The sequence below is a fragment of the Anopheles coustani genome, chromosome X (genome assembly GCF_943734705.1).
Source record: "Anopheles coustani chromosome X, idAnoCousDA_361_x.2, whole genome shotgun sequence".
Lineage (NCBI taxonomy): Eukaryota > Metazoa > Arthropoda > Insecta > Diptera > Culicidae > Anopheles > Anopheles coustani.
The window spans coordinates 8,416,976-8,443,088 of record NC_071290.1 but is presented as its reverse complement, the minus strand read 5'-3'; the positions used below and the strand labels follow the sequence as shown (position 1 = coordinate 8,443,088).

Here is a 26,113-nt window from a genome sequence, read left to right as displayed (position 1 = left end):
TACTCCAGGTGATCGCATAAGACGCTCGTGACATACGCAAGCGAGAGAAAGAGTGAGAGTAGTAAACAACCGCCCGGGCGGTGTTGGACCATTCCACTCGTTGGACCTTGCCGCACTATAGACCTGGGGCCGGAGTAAATGTCTCAAAGCTTACTTTGTAACCGAGCAAAATAAAACATTTTTGCTTTTCAATCTTCGATACGATCTTAACAAATGGCTCAAGTTGAAAGAAACATTGCTCACAAATGACCAAATTTTGGCCAATTTACCAAAGATCACCAAAGATTTGTATCCAATGCATTTAATTTTAAAGTATTTTTTATGTATGTCTTTCAATGCCTTCAAAGCACAGGAGTGAATTCATGTTGATTGGAGATCTATGATGGTTAAAGAAGTTTGACATAATTTAAAGAGATAATTTTTATAAAGCGATCCATTTTACTATCGTTGAATATCGGTTTCAGCTTATTTTCTTTTTTACTGGACATACAAATCTTGCTCCAGGAGGAGGGTTGGATTTTTTCATGTTACAGGCTGCCTTAGTTGACTTCAAAATTATTGGACTGTATCCTGCGTTTGAGATTCTGTAATTTGTTTTATTTTCTAGAAATTGAGAGACTACTTTAAACCATGTTCAGAATTTTTCTTCTGCTTCTCGGCGTAACGGCCTAGTTGGTCATGCCTGCATAAGAAAATTGCTAGGGTTCTTGATTTTTGTGAATCGGTGAAATCAGTTCATTTTTATCGCTGACGCATATAATTAAAAAAAAACAGATTTTTCTATATATTATTTAACTTTAAAAGGATTTAAAACAAAAATAATCCTATACTTGATTATATGACTATCAACAAACTTAGTACAAACATTTATTCAATGACTACTTACTTATTTATTTATTTATTTTATAATTTATCTCAATAGGGGTAAAGTGCATACATAAATTTGATTGAACTAAGCAATATTTTACATTGTCTTTTACCCCATTAGTTTGTCGCAAGCTGGCCAATGTGCCTAAAACGTGCGGGGTGCGGCTCGACGCGAGAGATGAAGCAAAATAAGGAGAGGAAAAGCTTGGAAAGCGCGAGAGAACGAGCTAAATCAACGAAAGCAACGAATTCACCTGAACTGAGATCGTGCGGCGCCCGCATCTAGACCCTCCGGGTGTCTATTCGGTGTTAGTTTTATGATTTTAAGAAACGATCAAACATTTTCCATTTTGATATCCCGCTTAGTGCGGTACGCTTTTCGTTGGAATGTCGCTTGCGGGCGCGTTTGGAAAATAGTTTTTAACTTTGTACACATTCCTCGCAGTTTGTTGGGGACGCGAGATCACGAGAGCGAAGAACCGACGATCAAGTGCGCGTGGTGGTGTCGATGTGTGAGAGAGAGAAAGAGAGAGAGAGAGAGGGAGCGAACGAACGGCAGCGATCGTCTATCGCAAAAGCTATGGAAAAGCCCCCCAACAGTCTCAGGCTGGCGTTTCCAAAAAGCGCCAAGAAGTAGCGCACCCAGCACCGTGGTCTCGCCGCACAGCGTGAATTGACAGACTGGAAACTGCAGGCGCTCCGTAGGGAGCTGTCAAAGCTGTGTGTGCATTTTGGTGTTTGGTCCGTGTTGTGTTCGAGGGCGCGATCGGTGTGGGGGTGTGTAGTCGCGCGCAGTGTACGTTTATTGTGCATACAGTGTGCCAATCCAGCCAAAGGACCAACAGCATCAACCGCAAGTACCGCTCAACCCCAAAAAAAAGCTTCGCCGGAAACCGTCGCCCTTGCCCCGGGGCAGCCCTACTTAAAAGCCCTTCATGGGCACTTTATCCTGCGCTATCGTGCGGTTGTGGTCGTGAGAGAGAGAGAGAGGGAGAGCGCGTGAGAACGGATGCAGATCGCAAGTGTGCGCACACGGTTCTAGTCGGGTTCACTTGTGCCTCTCGGTCTGCGCGGTCAGTATAGTAAGCAGTTGTCGTCTGCGCGTGATCGAATGCTGTGAGTACAAGCACCTTCGCAAATTCCCCATTTTTAAAAACGGCCAGCAGCGCGGAAGCGTACGCAGCACGGCGCCAGTGCCACGAAATAGGTAGTCACGTCGATACAAACCGCTTCCAACCCAGCCACCCGACCGTGCCAGTGCATTCCTCGGCATCAATGAACCAATTCATGTGCGAAACAAAAAGGGAACGAGCAAATCAAATATGCAGAAACTAGTGCTGGATTCCTGCAGCGTTTGTAGCGATTAAGGTTGAGAAAGAATGGTAGGCAGGTAGAGAGAGAGAAAGAGAGAGTGTGTGTGTGAGAAAGAGAAGAGAGAGAGAGAAAAGGAAAAAAGCTAATGGCACAACGTGAGATGGCGAAAGAAAGAGTGTGTAAGAGTGAGAGTGAGAGAGAGAGAGAGCAAGTAACCAAAGGGTAAGGGAACGCAACAAAGCGAGAAAGCGAATGGATCAAGCGGAATATGGAGATTTAAACGAGTGCAGCACAAGGGAAGGTGTAGAGCCTTCGTCCGATAGATGATAGGTGCCGGATCAGGTTGTATTTTTCTCTTGCATTGTAGCTATCAAATTCGGTAGCCCCCCCGCTTCCCTTTTCCGCCATTCCGCACCCGGACACCCCGTGCCGGTGTGGTGGAAAGAAAGGAGAAAGCCCCGGCGGGTGAATTTTCGGAAGCAATGAACTGCATCTTGCACGGCGCGTGAAAGGTGACGGACCGGATTGCCAGCGCGCTCCACCGCTTGGTGGAGGAGGGGAAAATGCCAGGGAGAAGGAAAATGCAATATTGTTGGCAAATGGTCGCCGTGTCGCGTCCGTCCGTCTAGCTTGGCGGCTTGGGATCGTTCGATAAAGCGAATTTATAACATCCAAAAACCGAAAGTAAGAAAAGCGCAAGCGTAGCGACGTGATCGAAGTACCACTACGAACGATTTGCAGCTGATGGGGCCGAGATCGGGCCCGGTCCGTGGCTGCCTGTCATCGATGTCGGCATCTGCCCTTGTCGTGGTATAGGTGGAACGGATGACCTTTCCACCGGACGAACGGCGGCCATATCGGACTCGCTTGCGAAGAGATCTTTACAGCCACCGTGTCGCCACACCACGACAGCGACACCACGTACCGTCACCGTCTCACCCCGCCCCTCGGCACACTGTTCGCTTTCACCTGCGCCATCATCCGTAGACGCGTCGTGGCACGCCGCTGTTTTGGGGGTGCCCATGTCGTCTGTCCATCCGTCGCTGCTGGCCGTTTCCCAACCGTAGCGTCGCGTTTCGTTCGTTCGCTCGCTACTATCAATGCCCTATCATCGATATTTCTTCATCCATCTATCAAATCACACAGCCAACCAGCGGAGCCAGCACCGATCCGGCCTGCGGGAGAAACCAGCGCACAGCGGCGGACAAATTGACGAATCATGATTACTTCATCTCAAGGCCGGTGCCGGAGCTGCTGAAGTAAGCCGCGCACACTGCTTCCGTGGCGTGACCACCAAACCCCGCGTGGGCCGACATTTGCGAAGCTGAACGGGGCAGCGCTTCGACGTGTGTGTGCTCCTTGTTGTTGTTGTTTTTTTTTCCCTCAATACTTTGTGCAAAGTTTCTTCCCCCACCGCGAGCGGCCCCTGGACGGCCACTTCGCCGTTGTCCGTCAATGAGCGATTCGCAGTAATCAGCGTGTTGTGGTCGGGGGGAAAACACAGTGTCGTACATGCACGGAAGATCAGGCAAAAACAAGGACCCCGCTTGTAGCCCACAGAAGAGCTCAATCAGCGCGCAGCAGAGGGCTAAGACCCCGAGCGACACTACACTAGACGCCTCAATCGGAACTATTTCGCTACATTAGTTCACGTATGTTTTAACCACCCTTTTCCTCCCTCATTTTTTTTTTGTTTGTTTTGTTCGTGTGTGAATCCGTTCAGTTCGCGTCCCGGAATGGTGTTGTTTCGTTTTCGCTAAGTTTGTTTTTAGACCATTTTTTTTACAAAAAAAAAACCGAAATTCCCGATTGACAAAAGACGTCTACCACGCACGTCCTAGATAAACGTTTTTTTACCGTGCGGTATGTTTTAAACGCGTATTTAAATTGAACCGATCGAGAAAAATCCGATAGTTATCGCAACGGAACATTTTTAGTTAGGAAAAAAAAGAAACAGTTTGTAAGCAAAAGCAGCAAAAAGAAAAGCTGGCGAGATAGAGGGAGAGGTGCACAAGTGTCGTTTCTTTTTGTAAAAAAAAAAAATCCTCTAGTTTCAAGCGCGTTTTCTAGTCTCCCCCCAAAACGGACCGTCCCTGGTCAACGTTGTCGTTTGTCGGTGTCCACGCCGGGCAAGTCGGAGAGACCGCTCGGTTCGCAAAACAACAACAACGGGCAAGGGGGTTTAAAAAAGCGAAAGGTGTTTTCGCGCCCGCGATACGCGAAAACACGTCGGAAGAAAACGGGAAAAACAAAAACACCGCCAGCCCAAGAGTCCACCCAATCCGCCCGCCCGGGGAAACCCCCTGAGCCTGCCCCCGAAAACTGCACCTCAGATCAACAAATGACAGTCGGTTGGACCCGGCCCCCGAACACCACCACCACCACCATCAGCCCGCCCCAACATGTCATCGAACAGCGACCTCACCTTCGAATGGTCGCTGCTCACGAAGAAGGACTGCCGCAAGTGGAACACTCAAGGTAAGTTGACGAAGCAAAGGAAGTGAAGGAAGCTGCTCCTTGTTTTCCGCCAAGCCAAGCCCGGGAAAAGTGCGTGTACATGTGTATGTATGTATGTGCGTGTGTGGATGTCCTTCGCCATCTGCGCGGTCTCGTTGGGATCTTCACCGGAGGGCTGTGCGTTTCCCTTCACTCGAACGTGGATGTACTTCCGAAATGGGCCCCGACACTCGCTGAGGTCATGGATACGGTTTTACGGCGGGAAATTACGGGGACGGGGACAGATCACAAAACAAGCGACAAGCCTGTTTGACATTGGTGTAACATTTCAGTAGCCTCCACTGGAACGGACGCATCAACCTTGTCGCGAGCGTTATGATATCATTTAAATAGAGCTAAAAACATACCACCCCACTGCAGGGGGAGGTTTACATTGAGCGCGAAACCTAGACACGTTACATGTAACGCTTCTAGCTGTCAAAATGATCTTTTCCAAAGTCCACTCCAAACATTCTCCTGATTATGATAGTTGATTGCAATTATATTCGATATTCAACGAAAAAATGCGATAGAATAAAATGTAGAAGAAATTGCTGAATGTCAACAACAAATATGTGTTGTTGTCGCACACCCTGAATGCGAATGTGACGTAATACTAATTCGAATGCGATGTCTACGTAAATAAAACTCACTGTTCGCACGGGCGATTTTACATTTTTTGACGCGTTTGCGCCCCGTTTGGAGCGCAGTTTGTATGCGCTTTGACGAGCGGCGGAAAGGAACCTTGATTTACACGGTTCACTGCTGCACGTGTTGCACGAGCCCGTTGCGAGTTGAAAAATGATGGAGACGAGCACTTCCGAGTCGCACGGGCATGGACACCGAACCAGTGCGTGTCATAAGCCTACATCCGATAAGACGCGCTGCAGCGGGGTTTTAGGTTACCCATTTTCCGGTGCAGGCCCCGTTATCCTTTCCATTGTTACGGAAGCGAACCCAACACCCAGGTGACATTCTCCGTGGGTGGGCACCTGAGAACTACTCGGATACGATCATAACCATCACCGGCGCTCCGGTAGTTGAACATTTTTATCACTGTTTGCCTGTTTCGGAACGAGTTTCCGTCAGGATCTAAAATGCTTACACCTTTTGTCGTTAATATATGACCTTTCCTGCTTTTTGAATGCGTATTTTTGAATCAACTATGTAGCGTACTTATAGACCTAATAAGCAGTGTTAAAGGATGCTTAAACCTTCTCTTATATTTTTTCTATGTTTGTCTTTTCGACGTGCTGTATAAAAAACATAAGAGAATTTAGCGCGTTGACTTGACCGTTTTAGGTATTTTTAGTAAACCCCCGCCCCAAACCATGGCGGTTTTGGAACCATGGAATGGCTCTATGAATATACGGAATATCCTTGGACCTATGAGACCACAACCTGTCAGTTTAAACTACCTGGCACTGCTACAGGACAATTAGCTTTCATTGGAAAAGAAAAACGCACTGCCAGTGGGTAGCGGTAACGTTTTTCCCGCTCATCTCGGGACTATGCCATCTTTTATTACATATTAACAATCAATAACAATAATAAAACGACAATTTTAATGTGTAGTGTAAGCACATTTGAAACTTTAAAAAATGTATAGCAAGTGTATCAACTGTTCACTCTTTTTCCAAGCCATTATTTATGGGTTGCATTATCAAAGAGAACAATGCCTAATTTTGTAGTAATAACAATTCTAGCATTTTTACAAAACATGCATGGAAAAGCAAAAAGGAAATATGTGGAAAACTGTCTCAGATATGATTCAGGGAAGTTTAAAATAAAACTGCTTTAGGAGCAATCCCGGTAAGCGAGTGTTTGGAAAGCGTTCAAGACGCAAAACAAATTTGGACTAGTGTTGTGCCTAATTAATCTTTATTTCATACGAACCTTTCTCCTAAGATTTATTCAGATTGATTCATGAATCTTTTGGGATTCGAACGTTTCTATTTTTTAAACATAAAAGAATATTTGGGGTTCACGAATCTCTCGTTAAAAGTTTCATCAATCGGGAAAACGAAGCAGTTCTGAGTCGGAATTACACAACTCTAGTTTGGACAATACTGTTGAGGCTTGCACGGTCAATTTGCAAAACCACTTTTCACCGCCTAACTCTTCTGCAAAGTTCAAGTCGCCCGTGCGGGGTCGGTGTCACCAACGATAAAAGAACCCGACGCACCTTGGCCGCCTTGGAGGGTGAGTGTTTGCGCACAACAGCAAAGTTCGTTTATGGGAAAAAAAGCATGCAGTGGTAAACATTTGCCCGTAACCGATTGCATAAAGCTAGCTGTGAACCTTCTCTCTGGCGTAGAATGCGGGCGAGCTTATGTCACTGGCGTAGGGTTGTTGGCTGAAATCATCGCTGCCCAAATAAATGCCATCATCGCAAGTGGCCGACGTGTTTGAAATGCAAAATAGGCAAATGTTGTACCCCTGTCCGACAGCAGGCACCGTTCAGCAAGAGTCCGAAGAAGTGGAAAGAAGTGACATCATGTTGGCACCTCTGCGGAGACCAACGGAAACCTATGACGAAGATCGTGGCGAGAGTTTAAAGTTTTTTGGCGGATGTAGCACGATTCCCGGTTTCCCCAAAATTTCTGCTATACGTCTATATCCGTCTGGTATCGCCTGGGAGTTCCGATAATCGGCTGCCGAGACTGTTAATCTGCCACCGTTGACCAGCCCCTCAGAGTACTTCCACTCCCCTTCGCCCAGGAGGGCCCACGTCTCCGATCCAATCAATCAGTGACATCAGGCGCAATATCTTAGCCTCGCTAGGCAACCGAATGGAGTGAGTGTGACCTGCAATCATGGTGCAATTAGCCTGGCGTGGCCCCACAATCTAATCGGATACCCATTATCTCGATCTTGGATGCAAAGGCCGTTCGCGATTAAATTCGCGTTTTTGCACCGGGCGTTGTAGAAGTAGGCGACCACTGCGAGGGTCAAAGGCTGCTGGCGTCGGAGACTGGTAAAGTCCGTACCGGCGCTCGATAAGGGGATATGGAGGTTGCCCTCGTGGCACCCGAGAGCAGGGGAGGCAAGCGAAATCCAAACCCGACGTCACACGGTTATAGCGTCAGCAATACAGCGAGACGACCGCTAACACCTCGTACTCAGTCGAGTATTCTGTATGATTTTTCTTATTCCCATACGGTGCGACATCGATTCCGGGAAGCGAAACGGCGAGTGGCAAAGGCGCAACCGATGTGAGGATTTACCAGAGGGGGTTTTGTAGGCTTTAACTTATTTTCTATGAGTAATCTGACCATACCCTACACAGCTATATTAAATATCTCTTTTTATGAGTTAGAATCACGCATTATTCCTCACTTTTACCGAATTTTGCTTGGTGTCCGTGCTTCATGTAGAGTTTAACAGACATTTCAAGACATGTTTTCTCGAGATCACAGAGATATTTGGATTGAGTACATAAAGTTAACTCTTTATCAGGGGTTGGCACCACATTTCCTAAAAAGAGTCAAATGATGAAAAAGAACCCGAAAGTGCGGCCTGAATTATTTCAACGATGATTTAATATTAAATCTTAAACCCTTCTGAATGGAGTATCAAGTTTCTACATAGCAAAGTCACATAAGAAATTAGTATAAAATATTTGAAATTTCAAACATGTTCATTCTTACTTTAGTAAACGAGTTATTGGCGCTGGCGTAGAATATTTTAAAACGTTTAACAATGTAATTACGATGGAAAAAAAATCTAAAAAGTACACGAGGAAGTACCTGGTATTGAAGGCCTTGTTAAATAATTTCAATCTTCTTGGCGGGCCGGACTTTGCCGACCCCTGCTCTATATGATTATTCATTATTCAAATGGATATATGCTTTTTCGCAGGAAAGACAACAGATTCATCCAGGGGTTTCGTATGGCGCATTAGTTGTACCCCTACAGGGCTATGTAAGACCGAATCCTCCCTTCCTTCCCACTCCTTCCGTTGGACAAACCCTCGTCCTAACCCTCCTGCTTGGAATGGCAGGAGTTTTCCGCCCAAACCGGCGACGCATTTCCCTCCGGTTGCTTTACGTGGGTTTTTGTAACAGAACCTCGCTTTCTCCCTACCTTAGTCGTTCGATTTCCGATGGACACAGGGGTGATTCAATCCCTTAAAAGTTTTCTGTGTTGCTATATAGGCAATATGTCGCCTGGCGATGCGCGGGCTACAGCTGATGCCAACCGGCAACGCTGGTGTGTTGGTGTCGTCGACTTTGGAGAAAGAATCGATGGGCTCTTCCCGGCTCGAGCCATTTTTGGCAGATCATATGACACACGGCGCAGGGCTTTCACCCTTGGTTGTATCGTTTTTATGTTTTTGTTTTTTTTTTTCAATGTGAATGTACGCATCGGCTGCGCACTGGACGGTTAATCACCCCCTTTCCCGCTGGGTATCGAAAATCAGAGGGTTTTGGGATTCGATATCGTCGCCCGGTGAGTCGTGCACAGTGGCTCTGACGGCGGGTTTTTTTGGTTTGAAATTAAAAAAAAACAATCTTTAATATCTCTGTTCCTTATAAAGGTCTATGGTGACATTTTTACCAACATCTACAACATGTACAAATATCTAAAAAAAATTTGAAATATATAGTAATTTCATCGGATGTTGGTAAAAAGAGTAATAAGAAGTTAACTAGTTTAAATACCTAAATAAAGTTGTATCTTCTTGTTCACCTGCAATCGTGTATAAAGTGCTTTGAGTCGACGCCAAGATGTTTTGCTTGTGTGGAAAGGTCCTCAGACTCGAGATTCCGTCCTCAAATAGGGGTCATTTTGACCTCAACGCAGTTTTCGATTTTAATATCTCGAAAACGGCTGAATATTTTTACAAAAAAAGAGGCTTTTCTTAAAATCCAAAGCTACACCTTAAACAAATATGCCACATTGTGTTGTTCTACTAGTTCCGAGAGCCAACTTGACTATCCCTAGAATGCTTTTTAGGAGTCATTTGGACCCAATATTTTTAAAACGCAATAACTTCATTATTTTTGAACATTTTTCAAATCCGTTAACTGTTACTTTTAAGTATATTTGTTGACTAAAGCATTTTGGGCGGGGTTCCAAAGCAATGTATTCTAGTGTTAAGCGTGGTATTTTCTCACGTTACCGCTACGTCGTGCTTTTTTGTTCGATGATGACATTATGAGCTAAAAAGAAAATAGAAAGACAATTGTAAATTAAGGTGCAACAGTGGGCGACTCAAACATGCCTCAAATTTGAATTAGATGTTGTTGCTTCGAAAGGTGTTAGCCTTCTATCTAAATACCAGCGAATACTGTGTGACATAGCAAGAGACGACCCCTCCGGGTGAGCCACCACTGTGCAGTGTGCACTAGTGGGCATGCGTGACCAACGGCCGTACGCCACACAAACCAATAGGCACACGCGTGCGCCACATTCACACACACGCTAGTGTGTCTCGTTTGTTGTTGCCATCGCTGTCAGCCAGTCATCGGTATCGGGTCAGTGCGGCAGAAGCAGCCCTTGGTGCCTCTTCGCTTTTTTAAAAGGCTCTCTCGCCTCTGGTTCGGTTTTATTTTCGGTGTGAAACCGATTGCATCGCTGGTGCATCGCTGGTGCGTGTGTGTGTGTCGTTGTGTGCGTATGTGCGTGGGTGCGTGCGTATGTGTGTGACGAAGTTGAAAGGGCCTTGACACCGGGCCTGGATGCTGCAGTCGGTTCGCCGTTGGAGCCCCAGCGAGTGTTCCGACCGACCGACCGACCGATCCGGCGGCTACCAACCATCAACCCAAGCCTCACCAACCTCTCCCCCAAGCCCCAGTCCCAACTCCCCTAGCGGGTTGCGGTGCACTGACTCCTTCAAGCAACCAGGCGGAAGTCCGCTCCGAATCCTGCCCCGTTCCGCGGGCTACAGGAGGGTGAGAAACACATACGCCTTTAAGCGCCACTGCACATGCTCCTGATAGGCGACCAGCAAAGGCAAAACGAAACGAAAAGACGAAAAACCGATGATTTTTGCTTGATTTCTCCTTCCACCCGGGTTTGACACTTGCTCGCTAACTTTTCAAAAGTCAAAGTGCGGGGGGGAGGACGAGCGGGGTGGGGATAGAAAAATTTCACAAAAAACCGTCGTCCTTATCGGTGTTCGTTTTGCTTACTTCCTCTCGTTCGTGTGTGTCGCCAGGACGACGCAGTGACGCGTGAAGAGAGGGCTCGGTCTGCGAACCCCTGCCCCAACCGGAGCTGGAGGAGTTCGGTGTAGAAGAAGGAGAAGAAGAAGAAGAAGACAGCTCAAGGCCATCCGAAGGATAAGGCAAACGTACGTGTGCGTCAAGCAAAGCGGCTCCAAAACAAAACGAAAACAAAACCACCTCATCGAAACCCCGCACAAGACACACACACACTCCGCAGTTTTGAAGTAAAGCGCCCCCCCCCGCCAGCTGGGCAGCAAAAAAAGGAGGAGGCAAGAAGAAGGAGAAGAAGAGGAAGTAAAAGGTAGCAGGGACTAGCGAAAAAGAAGCGTCTCGCCGTCACAATGAGCGGCGCCACGAGCGACGTCTTCGAGGACCATCTCGTCGACGAAAGCTCCCAGTACATGCTGGACGGTAAGTCTGCCCGCCTGTCTGTGCGTTTGTGTGTGTGTGTGTGTGTTGGTGCATGCTGAGGAAGACGGGGGGGACGGGGAGGCTATGTGTGTATCCTTAGTGTATTAGGCTTCATTAGCATCAGCACCGCCAAACCGATCATTTATCAGCACCCTTTTTAGTTGTTTTTTGTTTAACCCCCGGCGCCGGAAACGTGTCCATCCATATACACACACACACACACACTTACACACACACATACACAACGCACGCTAAACACAGCCAGCGCACACGTACAGGCGTATCGTTTTTTTTTTGTGCTAATTATTTCGCGGGTCACACATCGGGATCGGAGGGTTGCATGCTTGTTAGATGCTCATTTATTTTATCATTTTTAACCCCCCCCCCCCCCCGAACGTTAAAAGAGGGTGCTACTTTTTTCTTCGTCGCCACCTTGCGCATCCGTGTGCTAGAAACGAAACAACAACAACAAAATCGCCATTGCTCTCGTGCGCACAAGCGGCGGGTTGCGCCACCATAAGGTACAGCGGCTCGCGAAAGTGGTCGTACACCGTACGATTCCCAATTCCGCCCGGTGCGAGGTGTCTGAACCGTTCGTTTGCATCCAATACTGCCCTGAAAGAGCGATTTTAGAAACAAAAGATGTACTAGGTTAGCCAATAAGTTTTGACAGCGGAAATGAAAATACAGCTTTCTTTTGGAGGTTATGATTTTTACTGCTCAGTATAGTCTCCCAGAAGAGCAATGGCAGGCCCGCAAAATACTCCTCTAGGACGGCCACAACCTCCTCGTTTGTTGAAAAGTGCTTTAAAAAAAACAAAGGAATTTTTTGAGGTGTGAAAACAGCCAGAAGTCAGTGGGAGCTAAATCAGGCTAATAGGATGGATGTTGCAACAATTCGTAGCCCAATTCACTGATTGTTTTTCACGAACTTTACCATTTAACTGGTCCAGAAGGTTACAATAATATTCAGAGTAGATTGTTTTACCAGTTCGAAGAAAATCCATCAACAAAATCCCCTTTTTAATACCAATAAACTGACGCTAACACCTTCTTCGCTCCGAATACGACGAGCCTGGTTGACACTACATTCCTTGGACTCTTGTTTTCGTTCAGGATCGTGATGATAGATCCAACCCTCATCCATAGTGTTGAATCGGCGCAAAAAACCGCTTTTGTTCTTTCGAAATCGCCCCAAATGTTGCTCAGAAACCCGCATACGAACATGTTTTTGTTGCATTGTCAGTTTTCTGAACCCCAAAACCTCAGCCAACATATGCCAAGTTGGCCCATGTAAGATGTTGTTGTTCCACAGTCGTTCGTCGATCTTCCAAAACTATATCCTGCATTTTTCCAATGTTTTCAATGGAGTTGATGCACTTTTTCAACGTCCTGATCCGTCGGTCGTCTTCTACGCTTGTACGACCACGCTTAAACTTCAAAACCCATCGGTGAATGGTTGGAAATGAAGGAGAAGACTCCTTTAGTACCTGCATTATCTTTTCATGGATCTCATTCGCCAATAAACCTTCCAATCTAAGGAATATCGCTTAAAGTTACAGTGAGTGTATGGTCTACACCGTTCATTTATTGTATTGCCATACATGTTTGGGTGTCCTTAAAAGTCTTCTAAGCCCTTAATGGGCAGGCATGACCAAAGACGGTCGTTAAGCTCTCTTACAGTGTACAGGGTACGGAACTGGGTTCCCTCCTTAAATCGTTTGGGTTGGTTTTACGGATGTCTAGTGTTTTTTTATAATCATTTATTAAAAAAGGCCAAAAAAATGACTACTCAATTTTGACTCGCCAAATCGGCCGAGTTCAAGGTTCAAGGTAATCATGGTTTGCCTTGATTAAGTCTCGCGATCGGTGCCTGTTAAGTGCTGGAAACGGTCGTTTAATCTTGTTGCGACACAGTCCATTACTTCTTCACTTTTTATAGATGAAATCATAATCGAACGAAACATCTTTTGGCATGGTAGCAGTTTCAAACGTCATCCTTGACTACTAACATACGGAAGAAACGGTTTAAACCAATTGTTTTCAGAGGTTGAAAGAACACCGAGAACATGAAACTTTTGGAATAACAACGCACTGATTAACATTGGCTAAGATATTACGCGTCAAACATGTTGTACCAACACTTTCGGAAGTAACTGTGGGTGATAGTCGATGTGTTTGCAGATTACGATTGCACACCAGCTGCGTTATTTTCGATTTCTCATGTCATTGCTTGCATGTTGCATCTCCCTTCGTATGTGTTACTCCTCGGTAGAATGTTTTTGCTTCCGTTTTTGTGGAGTGGTTTTTTTGTTTTGTGGTTGTTCTCCCCAATTTGCATGAGCGTACGCCGGAAAGAAGGGCCTCCAGGGCTAAATCCCGGCAGGATTTAGGATGGCGTGCACGTGCTCGACATCAGACATTCCAACCTAAAGCACGCACCAAGATATCCACGCACTCCTCCTGCACGCTGTAGAACGGTGCTGGCTGCGTGCTGCGCAACGGGAAGTAAGGGCTCGCTCGAGTCGCGGACTAATGTTTCTGGTTGTTTCTTCCGATGCGCAGACCTGCAGCTCGCGGCGGAACTGGGAAAAACGCTCCTGGAGCGCAACAAGGAGCTCGAGGCGAGCCTGAAGCACCACCAGAACGTCATCGACGATCATGTACAGGAGATAGAGGTAAGCAGAGTCGCCTTCGTGTTTGGATATCGACGGGGCAACAATATTATTGCTTTTTTTAAACATTCAAAGTTACGTTTTAAAAACAATCGAGTCATTCTTTCTTCGACCTGTTAATTAAAATTGTAACCATTCAGAGTAAACACCTTTGAAAGGAAGTTAAATTGGGTTTGAAAAAAGAGAAGACCAAACTATGCTCAAATTTCTCGTTGCCAGTGTAGAAAAAAATAGGTTTCCCATGCTTAGAAGATAGAGCTTTTAGCTGTGTTAAAATAGACACTAATGGAGTAATAGGTTAAATTAATATTAAGCGTTTGAGAGCGTTAAAGGCAGGTGAAGATAAACATCACGCCCTCGTAGATAGAAATAGCGCAGCCTGGGAATTAATGTAGGCCATGAACGAATTGAAGGAAGAAGAAAGTGGAGAAAAAAATACGATCTCAAATTGAAGCTTCTGAGCACTAAATAGTTTTGCATCAAATAAAGTTATATCAGGGGATTTTTAAAATTTTTAGTTTAACAAGGTCTATCGTTGATTTATCTAAAATAGATTCACTCAACACGGACTCAAATGAACAAATATTTCGATTAGCTGGAAAAATAAACACCATCATACACTTTTGACGTAATTAGAGTAACAGAAGTAGAGATGTAGATGAGCCAATGTTACGACGAAGGTTTGTTTACTTAATAAACTATTTTCCAAACCACCCTAGCGGGCTATGAAAAGCGGAAAAACTAAAAGTTCGATAGCAAACAAATTGTCTCAAGAAATGTTGACAGGAATTTAATTCCTCGTTTGAGTTAGATGACTGAAAAAAAAATCATAAATGAAACTGAATCAAGATTAAACCAGGTGCCTTTAGGTGACTTTTAACATTGAAGGTGGAAACCAAGATTGATCCCCGTCCCCTTTTCCATTGCAGTACCTCACCAAACAGAATGCCGCCCTGCGCGAGGTGAACGATTCGCGGATGAAAATCTACGAGCAGCTGGAAGTGAGCATCCAGGACCTCGAGCGGGACAAGTACAAGCTAGCGCTCGACTATCAGGCGGAGAAGAAACATGTGAAACAGTAATGTCCGGCGGAAAGAGGCGTGTCTGGCGTGTCGCTAACAGAGTGCGTTTGGGTTTACTTTGCAGGCTGTGTTGTAATATTGAGAGCTTAGAAACCAAAGTAGAGGAACTGAGTCGATCGCTCGAGGATGCCCGGCGCCAGGTGGAGGCGGAACGGCGGAGCAAGCAAACGGAGAGGCTAGCCGGTGCGCAGCCGCCGGTGCCCCAGTTGACCTTCAGCCTGGTCACCCCACCATCGAAGGACGCCAAATGCAGCACCGTTCATGCCAACACCTCCAACACCGCCACCTCCCCGACTCAGGGCGGCCACGGGGATGGGCCGGACAGTAGACAAGCGACCGAATCTGTAATACCGACCGACCGGGAAGTTTCCCCCGCACCGACTACACCGTTTTGTTTGTCCCTTTGCAGTGTCAAAAGCCAAACGTATCCACCCCAAAGTCGAAACCAGCGGCCAACGGACCGGAGGAGGCGCACCATCCGACCGGTGGTGGCGGAAGCGCGGAGGACGCACCGGTGGACGCAGCGGTGGACGAGTATCACATGTGCGAGGAGAGCGAGGAGATGCTGCGCATGGCGCAGGAGCTCCAGCAGACGCAACGGTGTCTGCTGTCCGAGCAGAGCAAGGTGGGCGAGCTGGAGGAGCAGCTGGCGTCGATCGCGCAGGAAAACCAGCTGCTGCAGTCGAAGCTGGTGCACGCGAACACGGCCGAGGACATGAAGTCGGTGCACGACGAGCTGTCGGTGTTGGCCGAATTCCGGTACACTCACTTCACACCCCCACCACTCGGCACACAGACAGAATGCAACTCATTTCTCTTCTCGGTCCAATTGCAGCCAAGGGCAGGTTTGCACTCGCTGCATGCGCGGATTCGACGATCAACCCGACACCGACTCGATCATCACCGGCACGGAGGACGACGACACGAGCCTGCTCGAGCTGATCAACAACACGGAAACGCCGCGGATGTACTGCTCCTCCGTCACTCTCGAGGTACATTACCCGACCTGCCGACAAGCGGGGGGGGATAGGATATACGCTTTGGTACTACGTCCCCTTCACCAACTCGGGGTGCTCGTGCTACTAACCTTTGCCTCTGCCTCTGTTGTATATTGTACCTATAACCTAACCAAAAACTCTTCAACATGTAAGATATAAGTAGCCACACTGTGGCTTGTAAACTTTTCCCTTTGCTGGCACTCTATCCTGTCTCCACCCCCTAATTTTCCACTTAATCTACCGCCCTTTCCCTAACCAACACCATTTATACACGCTGTCCCTGTAAAGTTAGTCGGATAGCGAGCTGGAATGTTGGAACTGTTCTCCTATTGCACCTCGTGTTCGCGCACCTCCACCAAAGTTTGCTTGCCCAAAGCACAAAGACTGAACAGAGAAAGAGGGGTTTGAGGGGACTCCCGGATCCCGGGAAAAGAGGTCCATTTAGGCAGGGAAAATTACGCGTGCTTGTGTTTGTTTGTGCGTGTCTGTGCGTGTGGTTGTACCTTTTTGCCGGAAGAAGGCACGGTTCGTGTTTCGTCTGATTTTCTTCCTTCCGATGCGTGTGCGTGTGCGTGTGTGCGTGTGTGTGTGCCATCTTACACTGTTCTTTCTTTTTTCTTTCTCGTTCTTGGTTTGTTTGTTTTCTTGTTTTTTTGTTTTGTTTCTTATTTTCTCGTTTGTTTCAATTCTAGGCCAAGTCTTGTTCAATATGTGCACACTCGTCCAAATATCTGCATGAACTGCCCGTTAATCTAGTTAGGCTCTTGCTCGAACTGTGGCTGCTCGTGCTGCGCAAGTTCACCATCCTCAAGCGAATACTAAATTTCTTTCACCGGCCCGCGCTTCTCATCCACCAGCTGATAAGCGTCCCGACGTACGAGCAGCTGAACTGCCTGTAAATACGTTTGGGCGAACACTCCTGCTCCGCATGAAATCCTTGGCGGAAAAAAAAGCCCGCTTGCCGGATGTGTATTCCCCCCAGGGGGAAGGGAACGAGTAACTAACACACACCCACACACACACCCTAACGTATATATATAGACACAAACACACACACTCACAAACACACGTTCGGAGCAACTATTTGTGCAAAACTAGGATGGCCATTTACTAATTTATAGTTGTTTGAGTTTTCTTCTCCTTTCGTTCGATTTGCTTAAAACAAACCCATGGCAAACCCGGTAGGAGATAGTAAAAATTGAACGGGAACGCGATGATGTTACAAGCTGGCCCCCCAAGTGTACAATCGATTTGACAAAAAAGAAGAACGCGAGAAAAACAAAACGGAGCCAAATTGTTACACCGACCAGGGCAGGAAGCGCTCGTTAGCGGTAGTTTTTAATATGTTTTATACGTTCCATCCTCGACCTAGTTTGCATTTCAACCCAAAAGAGGGGAGAGGGGGCAGCTGTAACATTCAATCGATGAGCGGAAGGAAACAGATAGTGTCTTTTTTTTTAACAATAAATTGTATTATACTCCAAGAAGCGGAAAGAGAGCACCGTTCTTTTAACTTACACTTAAAACACAAATTAGGGAGCAAACAGGCCTTATTCTGAATTTCACTCAAATCCAATCCAAAACCAATTATGGGTTTGATAAGAAGCCATTACTACACACTCAACCATCTTGGAGAGTCGTTCGATAGCAACTATTGACCTGCTGTTTCGACTCAACTACCGGATCTTACAACAATCTCCATTTAAAATCTTAATTTAAAATGATGCTCGACGTGACAATCGGAATAAGGCCCCTTTTTCGTAGGCTAAGGATAATCCTTTTAACATTCCTGTACGTATCTGTAGATTTGAACATGCGTAATTAATCCACTACCACCACCTCCACCACCTCCCATCCCGTTGCATCCACCCCTGCCCTTAAGTGTACCTTAGTTGTATGATTAATATTATATTCAATGTGTAGTTTGTAGTTGTAATTCTAAGCGTGGAGTGCGTAAATACCCGCAAATAACACCCCCAACGAAACCAACGGATATCGTCCGGCTTGGCTGGCGGACGAGCTGAGCGTTTCTGTATCTATCTAGTTTGTAATAACAACAACTGCAGACGTGGGCAAATGTGTGTAGCAGAACGAAACCCTCAAGGCAATAGATGAAATAGATGCACTGTCTGTTCAACAGGGTTTTTATTTTACTTTCAAACATTTCGTCCTCAACATTTTTAACGCCTTTGTCAAGGCACAAAGTCAAGTGTTAGAGTGTTGCGTCCGGGTATTGTTTGGCAAAATTGTAGATCATGAAAGGGCCTCCCTCAAGTCGTTCGATGTGAGTTTCCAAAAGCGATTTCCATACTTAAAAGAAAGCGATAATTTTAGTAATAGATTGTGAAGATGTTTTTTTTTAATTTAATAATTACCTGAAAGGAGCTAAAAGTTGTTTTGATTTGAATTGTTATAGATACTTTCTCTGTTATAAATACACTCTTCAGGTGTGTTCTCGCTGGTTTTATACTGTTTTGTTTTTATTTGAAACCACTTAAGAAACGATTATGATATCGGATTTAGTTTCTTGCTATAGCTATCAAAAACTAGACTGTTTTAGTTTCTTTTGTTGAACAGACTGACGAAGGAGCGATCGGACGATCGAGTCGGAAAAGAAACGAGTAGGAACGATATGGGTGAATGCGGATAATGTGAAATCTGATCTGTCGTTTTCTCTTTCCACGCCGTCCATGGCTTGTAGATAGCGCCACCGAAACCGGACAGCTTGGATCTGTCGCTGAGTGACTGCGCCGGGCCGACGAACCCGTACCGGGAGCTGGTGGAGAAGTACGAGGCGCTGCTGGAGGTGCACCGGCAGCCGATGATGCGTAAGGCGTCACAGGGCGCGACGATGGCGGTGGTGGCCGGCTCCGGCAACAACACGCCGGTCGACAGCTGCCAACCGCAGCAGCTGCTACCGCCGGTGGTCGAGGGAGGAGCAGCCGGACTGCAGCAGCAGGACGAGCAGCAGCCGCACCAGCCGCGCTACATGATCGAGTTCAACCCGCCGACGGTGGTGTCGCGTGCGGGCGGAGACGGTAGAGCGGGCGGTGCCGATGCGATGGAAGGATCGGACAACCGGACGGGCGGTCAGTCAACGGTGGGCGCGCGGGCCGTGGGCGGCTCGGAGTACTCGGAAGCGGAGACGGCCAGCTCGGGCTACTCGGACGAGGTGAGCAACAAGGCGACGCAGACCGACGAGAGCCCGAAGAACTTCCTGTGCACGATCGCGGACGGCAAGGACTGGCGCTTCAGCATCTACGAGGATCCGAGTGCGATCGACTCGCGGTTCCGCTTCAGCCCGTCGCACCGTGAGCTCTTCCGGGAGATCTTCAGCGTGCTGAAGAAAGCGGCCGAGAACCGGGACGAGGGCGACCAGCTGCCGCTGCTGGACGACGCCAAACCGCTGGTGGGCGCGGGTAAGCCGGCCGCGACGAGCGTACCGCCGGTCACGCCGGCTAACGAGGAACCACCGGGCGGCTTCCCGGACCAGGAGCAGGAGCAGGACGACGACACGGTCAGCTTCATCTCATCGTCCGCCGTGAGCGAGCAATCGCTGGCGATGTCGGAGTGCATCACCAAGTCGGAGCGGCGGCGTATCGCGCGGCAGGCCAAGTGCGCCGCCGCTGCCGCCAGCCGTGGCTACATGGGAGAGGAGGAGAACCGGCCGCCGCTCGAGCAGCAACAGCAGCAGCAACAGCAACATGTCCTTCCGGACGGCCGCGTCCTGATACCGTACAAGCAGCAGCCGCTGGAGTACATCTCGGTGACGGTAGGCAAGCGGAAGTCGCGCCGCCGTAGCCACCGCGAGCCCGGCACGCCGCAGTCCGGAGCCGCCGCGACGCCGCCCAGGCCGCCGTCGTCGAGCGGTCGCAAGCATCGGCCCTCGTTCCGCCCGTGGAACCCGGACACGGACGCGACGACGCCGACGGGCGCCGAATGGAACGGCAACTCGATGACGGTCTACAATCGCAGCCGCGGCTCATCCGGGGCACCGCCCCCCCACACGCCAACGTCAGCGACGCCCGTCGGGGCGAAGGGCGGTCGGACGCGCAGCCGCACCTCGAAATCGCGCGACAAGCAGCAGCGGCACGCGATCGCTGACCTCGCCACGTCCCACAACCGGTACGCCGAGCTCGCCGCTGATGGGGACGCGACGGCCGCGGCGGTCGGCGGCGGAGGCGGAGGCGGTGGCGACGACCTGGTGGTCGAGTTCAAGCCGTCCACCGCCTCGCAGCACCTGCACAAGCTGCAGAAGCTCGACCTGTCCTACGCGGAGGTCCTGCGCCGGGCCGACACCTGTCAGCCATACAACACACGAAGACAGCAGACCCGGCAGCAGCAGCATCACAACTACTAGCAACACTAACTAAGCTCGCGACAGCAATGCAAATAAAATCCCCAAAACCTTCGTTCGTAAAGCATGAATCCTCCAGTGTGCCGATGGTTTTACATTACACACTTCTTTGAGCTTGATGACGCATCATTACAACAACCGACGAAGATGTTAACGCTCTAGCAAAGCCGTCTATTTTGGAACTCGCAAGAACGAAAACCTATGGCGCTGTAACTGACCCGCGCAAGAGTATTGATTTTGAAATACCGTGAAGCACTAATCATCTCCTTTTAACTCGCTCATCCTGCGCGTCCGTAACTGACCTGGATGTACAGTTCCAGTTCGGTAGTGCATCAGAGCGGATGTTAGCAGTGCACAAGTTTTCCTGAAGTGGTTAGCTGAAAAGTAGGGTTAGCTTAGGGCACGACCGCGTGGTCACGCCGAGCTGGAGCTCAGGTCAGACAAATCCTAGCTGCCGCACATCTCGTGCTGTTTGAGTCAATCAAGCGGACCACGAGGTTTTTGTGTCCTGACAACGGAAGGAATTATCCCTCCCGTGGACGGTGGGTGGACATATGGCTATTATAGCTGGTCCTAAAGGACGAGCCTCTTTATAGGAGTTCGGACAGAGTCGGTACGCCTCTGATTACGAGTAAGGGAACAAACGTTCGACTTAGCGTAGGAGGATATACCCCGACTCGCATAGCGAAAGAAGAAGAAGAAGACCTGGAAATACTTATAATTCCGACTTCACATACACTCACCCGTGGGTTGTCAGAAGGTCTTCTCCTCGTTCGCACATTGGAGGCAAATTTTATTCTATTGACAATACTAGACAACAAATTTCATACCTTTTCAATTCGGTTGGTGGCCATATTCCAGTTACCTCTAAATGTGACGCATTAAACTTGTTTGTTTTGTTAAAGATCGCCGTGGTTATTAACTAGGAATAATTTAAAAACATAAAGGTTAGGTATGTCATTCCTTCATAACTTTGAGAACAGGACAGTGTACGTAAAGAAAAAGTTATTTAGTAATTAAAATAGTTTCAAACCAGGTGCAAAATTGGAAATTACTTTCTACAAACTTATTTTTAATGAACATAACGTAGTTCATCTTGATCGTAGTAATTTTTTTTTTGTTTTAGTTCACAGTGTTACAGATGTTTCTTCGGATGTAATTTGAATTGCTCTTCTTTTTTCCTGTATACCGCGCAATCAATCGGAATCTACCTTTCGCCCCAGTTTCCTCTTCTTGATAATGCTTTTATCATAACTGTAGATACGTCGATACGCGAATGGTGAATATTATTACAAACCTTATTACAAAATGACACACTAAACTTGCGAACCTTCATAGGACCATTGTTTTTGTTTATTTTTCCGTTCATCTCTCTTCTCGTGAACTACGTGAAAACTACTTTTGTCGTGTAAAAAAAAATATAGAGCTCAAATCAAATTACCGCTGGCGCACAATTATGCCGCAGGAAGCGAATGCCGATTTTCGGTTGTATTCTTCATCCCTTTCGTCCTTGCAGCCCAAACCCAGTTGTGCGGAAATCCGCAACACCGTCTTTGGGGGTGAAATGGGTGGGGAAGAAAAACAACACCATCGACTGGTCCGCGGTACTGAAGCATGTGCTTGAGGGAGGAGGGGAGGGCAAGAATGTCTAGTCCTTTCTACTTAGCACACAAGGACACGGCTGCATTACGGTAGGAAAGTTTAAAGAGACTGAAGAGACTTTTAATATAGATCAGAAAAAGGGGTAAAGAGAGAAAGACATAGCAGAGAGAGAGAGAGAGAGAGAGAGAGATGGAAAGAAAGAAAAAGGGCAGGAAGAGAGAGAGAGAGAGAGAGAGAGAGAGAGAGAGAGAGAGAGAGAGAGAGAGCAAAGGGCTTCACCGACGGTGAACGTGAACGTGATTCGCTGTCAAAAACTGGAGTACAAAAAAAAAAAAAAACAAAAGCAAGAGGACACTCACAAAACACTGACCCCTTTCCGTCCGTGCCCTGGCTTGGTGCGGTGATGTTTGCCGCATAGAGCCGCATACACACACACACACACACACACACACACATAAACACCCACACACAGGAAGAGGCGCTTTTGCGGCAATACTGCAACAACCTCGTCCTTGCCTTTCCTAGAGTTAGTCCTTCGACTTCGGGGTGTTGCGTTCCTCTCGTTAATACATTGGCGTAAAGGCGACAGACACATTCACACGTACACTCACACACACAGAAACACACACAATACACACACATACACAAGCACACGCAAAGGATACACGCACAGGATGGGAATGCTCAGTAGCAGCGACATCTGTCGGCTGGGCAGGACGACTTGTAGTTGAGACACTGGTCCAGGCAGTACACGTCGGCTCCCTCGCGACCCTGCAGCTCGCCGATCGCTTCGCACGTTTGTCTGGTTCGCCCCGGCAGGTGGATACAAAAACAAACAGCAAACCAAGGTACGTCAAAATAATACCATTACCAGAGAGGGAGAGAGAGAGAGAGAGAGAGAAAGAGAGTGATAAATCAAGAGTGAGTGTGAGGCAGAGGACGGGAAGCCGGAAACGGAGTTCCTTTGTGGTGACGGTGTGAGGACTTGGTCAAAATGGGCCCGGGCAACATCGGGCGGGGAGTTCGGGGCGATTGCTACTTACGGGCAGTGACAGACCGACTCCGGACAGTTCGGTGGATAGCGTAGGCAGTTGTTCTGGCACCATTCCTCCATCCCGATGAAGCTGCGGTAGGTCGCGGTTGGCAGACACACCTGATCGCTGTTGGGGGAACGACCGGAAGACAATAAACACCGGGGACGGTAAGATGGAAGCGAGTGAACCGGTGCGGGTTGTGTGTGTGTGTGTGTGTGGCTTACCGAATAATCAGCGGGTAGACGTTGTCGGGCTTGGGGTCGCGGAAGTCGCGGTAGTACAGCAGGAACGGGTTGTTGTTGCCGACGAACAGTGGCGGTCGGCCACCGCCGGTGTTGGACACGATGCTGATGTCCGCACAGTTGCGGAAGGTTTCTAGGTGGCGAGTGAAGGTGAAGGATGAGCGTACCATAGCACCTTAGGCCTGCACTGCACGGGGTGCCGACTTACCTGGTCTGCCGCAGCCGACCGACTCGGTACCGTTGTCGCACCGTCCCCACATGTTGCCGGTGAAGTACGTCCACTGGAGGACGCACTGGGTGCAGCTCACGTACAGCGGCAGCTGCACCCGGTACCGGAACACGTCCTTCTTCTTCGAGTCGGGCGGAATGAAGAAGCGCACCTCCTTGGTGCCGGACAGGTACAGCGGGTAGCGGTCGAAGCACTCCTGCGTGGCGTCGGCGCGCGGATTGTTGTTCGGGCAGAGGTACAGCTCGAACCGGCCCATATGGTTGGCGGTCAGCTCGATCTCGACGTCCACCTCCTGCCCGGCGACGTAGCGGCGCGACACGATGCCCTTGCCGTACTCGCCGCCCGCCTCGTGCGGCCGGGGTGTACGCAGGTGGTACGCGTCGCCGCACACGCCACAGTTGCCCTGGTTCTGCTCCCACTGCACCGCGTACCCGCCGCAGAACAGCTCGTTGTCGTTGTAGTTGACGGGATTGGGGAAACCGAAGCGCCACATGGCGTTTCGCGCCGGCGGCTCCATCATGCGGCCGTGCCCTCGCACCGGAAGTGGGCCGTAGCACAGCAGAACCAGTGCGGTAAGGAGCGACAGTAAGCTTACTGCCCTGGACCGCAGGTTACACGTCACCTCAGGCATCTGCAACAACGGGGACAACGGATAAGAACTAGCAAGGAAGTAATGGTTCAACAATTCGCGTCTCTCTCTCTGTCTCAACAGGGATCAATCGCTACCTAGCGTAAACCTAGGACGTCATGCCATCGCTGCACGTCCTATTCGGACTGCTGTACCTAAGCAGCCTTTCGCTGCTGAGTGGACTTCACGGAGCGAACAGTGGATCGACCGACGCCAGCATCCCGCATGGTAAGGCTTCCCAGTTCAGGTGTGGCTATCGTGGAGTTCCAATTTGTGACATTTCTTCTGTCCTTTTTCGTTTTCCATCAGCAGTCGGTGAGAACTGTGATCACCACACGACGACCACCAGCCAGTTCGAGGAGTACTTTGACATCGACCAGATTGGCAACAACCGGTCGGAGCAGAATGTGGTCGATCTGACGCTGTTCGTGCAGGTGCACAACATGCAGGAGGAGCTGGCGATTCTGCTGTCGGCGAGCAACCGGTCCCGCCAGCACCCGGACTACGGTCAAACGTACGAGGTGCGGGTGAGCAACGTCTACACCGTCATCTACCGGGAGACGCTGCGCATGTCGGCGCACCACAGCCACAACTTCAACTTCTTCCCGGGCGAGCAGTTCCGGCTGTGCATTCAGATCACGCGCGCCGGTCACATCACCGTCACCGTACCGGGACTCCAGAAGTCGCTGATCCTCGTCGTCGAGGACGAGCGCACGCCGATCGAGGTGGCGTACATCAGTTTCGGTTCGCGCATGAACGCGTATCCGGTGACGATCTACTTCAACTGTGTCAGCTCGGCCGAGGGTCGCGCCCGCCAGCGACGACCGTCGCCGTCCAAGGCCATCACCATCCACGCGGAGGACGAGCAGCAGCGCCATCCGCTGCCGGACGTCGACAACGACCGTCCCGGCGGTGTCGGGCGCAACCATGACCACACCGAGGACTCCAACGACGACGCTGACAACGACGACGACGACGACGATGACAACGACAACGACGACGTTGGACACGGCAACGCCCATCACACCACCGGACACAGCTCCGAGCCCGTCGATGGTGACAGCGGCCGACAGCGACAGACCAACTCCGGAGGGGACGATGGAACACAGGCCGCCCAGGGCACGGCCACCGCCACCTGTCCCGTCTGCCCGCGGCCGGAGAAGTGCGAGGTAGTAGTGAAGGCGTGCTCCGACACCTCCAAGGACCTGCTGATGCAACCAACATCCGGCAGTGACGGCGAGAAGCAGAAGTACTTCTTCTACTTCAACGTCTACCTGAGCCGGAAGGGCGAGAAGGGCAAGGCGACTGCGGGGGACCTGACACCGACGCTCGGCACCGCCAACCAGGTGCTGTGAAGCGATCCCGACCAACCCGATCCACAAACGGCGCATATCTTGACGAACCATATCAGATCGCGCGTAGGATTTTAATTCTTTCTATCTCTGGTAGCTTCAATCGCATCCAATCTTTATACCGCACCCATCTGGTGGGGCTCTCTCTTACTCTCTCTATCTCGCTTTGTATGCACACAAATGCAAAGTAGCCCAAAACGTGGCTCCAGAGCTCACATTCCACAGGTCCGTTTACAGAGTACCTCTTCGCTAGCAGTAATGTAGGAACACTTGACGGTGATTTCGATTCCAGCTATACTTGAGCTTTCCGCTTCATACCAAATGAGCCTAATGAGCTTAGGTAGGTAGAGACCCCTAGATAACGTTCAGATTCCGACTAGATTATAGCGCTAGCTCATGAGTACCTTCGGGGTATATATGTCATTGGTACGTTTGCGGTCTTCAACCACTGGTGGTATTTGCGCTGGAGTTCCGGAAACTGTTCCTCCGCACAGAAGCTACACATTACATTGCATTGGAGCGTTAGGGGTTGACGAGGATACGTACGCTTCTCCGCACTTCACTTTCTCTTACCTTCCACACGTTTGTTTTCATGTCTCTTTTCGAATTCCAATCGATGAGCGAGTTTAGCGAATAAAACCTCGAGCAATACA

At 48.9% G+C, this 26,113-nt stretch overlaps 3 protein-coding genes across 5 annotated transcripts; 2 read left to right on the top strand and 1 right to left on the bottom strand.

Annotated features, from left to right (window-relative positions):
* The first annotated feature begins 1,503 nt into the window (after positions 1–1,503).
* LOC131269583 (uncharacterized) lies at positions 1,504–20,464 on the top strand. 3 transcript variants are annotated; one of them, XM_058272031.1, is made up of 9 exons: positions 1,504–1,983; positions 3,328–4,659; positions 10,841–11,261; positions 13,827–13,939; positions 14,866–15,014; positions 15,083–15,362; positions 15,428–15,777; positions 15,854–16,010; positions 18,718–20,464. In XM_058272031.1, the coding sequence occupies exons 3-9, from the start codon at positions 11,192–11,194 to the stop codon at positions 20,374–20,376; spliced, it is 2,778 nt and encodes a 925-aa protein (XP_058128014.1). In that variant the 5' UTR covers positions 1,504–1,983; positions 3,328–4,659; positions 10,841–11,191; the 3' UTR covers positions 20,377–20,464. The 3 variants fall into 3 exon arrangements, with proteins under 3 accessions (XP_058128014.1, XP_058128013.1, XP_058128012.1); XM_058272030.1 differs by lacking the exon at positions 10,841–11,261 and having other exon boundaries at positions 1,505–1,983; positions 3,328–3,440; positions 3,905–4,659; XM_058272029.1 differs by lacking the exon at positions 10,841–11,261 and having other exon boundaries at positions 1,505–1,983.
* A 2,185-nt stretch (positions 20,465–22,649) lies between these two features.
* On the bottom strand, positions 22,650–24,012 carry LOC131269597 (uncharacterized). The gene is made up of 4 exons (XM_058272049.1): positions 23,460–24,012; positions 23,234–23,384; positions 23,019–23,135; positions 22,650–22,777 (listed from the first exon to the last, which is right to left on the bottom strand). Exons 1-4 carry the CDS (start codon positions 23,998–24,000, stop codon positions 22,660–22,662), a joined length of 927 nt encoding a protein of 308 aa, XP_058128032.1. The 5' UTR covers positions 24,001–24,012; the 3' UTR covers positions 22,650–22,659.
* LOC131269592 (uncharacterized) lies at positions 22,722–26,113 on the top strand. Its single transcript, XM_058272042.1, has 3 exons — positions 22,722–22,823; positions 24,193–24,336; positions 24,418–26,113. Exons 2-3 carry the CDS (start codon positions 24,228–24,230, stop codon positions 25,461–25,463), a joined length of 1,155 nt encoding a protein of 384 aa, XP_058128025.1. The 5' UTR covers positions 22,722–22,823; positions 24,193–24,227; the 3' UTR covers positions 25,464–26,113.

Coding starts and splice junctions, on each gene's coding strand:
- LOC131269583 (XM_058272030.1), top strand. CDS start 4,584: ATGTCATCGAACAGCGACCTCACCTTCGAATGGTCGCTGCTCACGAAG. Junction 4,660..13,826: donor CCGCAAGTGGAACACTCAAG/GTAAGTTGACGA, acceptor TCCGATGCGCAG/ACCTGCAGCTCGCGGCGGAA. Junction 15,363..15,427: donor GTAGACAAGCGACCGAATCT/GTAATACCGACC, acceptor GTCCCTTTGCAG/TGTCAAAAGCCAAACGTATC.
- LOC131269597 (XM_058272049.1), bottom strand. CDS start 24,000: ATGATGGAGCCGCCGGCGCGAAACGCCATGTGGCGCTTCGGTTTCCCC. Junction 23,385..23,459: donor GGTCGGCTGCGGCAGACCAG/GTAAGTCGGCAC, acceptor CTCGCCACCTAG/AAACCTTCCGCAACTGTGCG. Junction 23,136..23,233: donor GTCTACCCGCTGATTATTCG/GTAAGCCACACA, acceptor TTCCCCCAACAG/CGATCAGGTGTGTCTGCCAA.
- LOC131269592 (XM_058272042.1), top strand. CDS start 24,228: ATGCCATCGCTGCACGTCCTATTCGGACTGCTGTACCTAAGCAGCCTT. Junction 24,337..24,417: donor CGACGCCAGCATCCCGCATG/GTAAGGCTTCCC, acceptor GTTTTCCATCAG/CAGTCGGTGAGAACTGTGAT.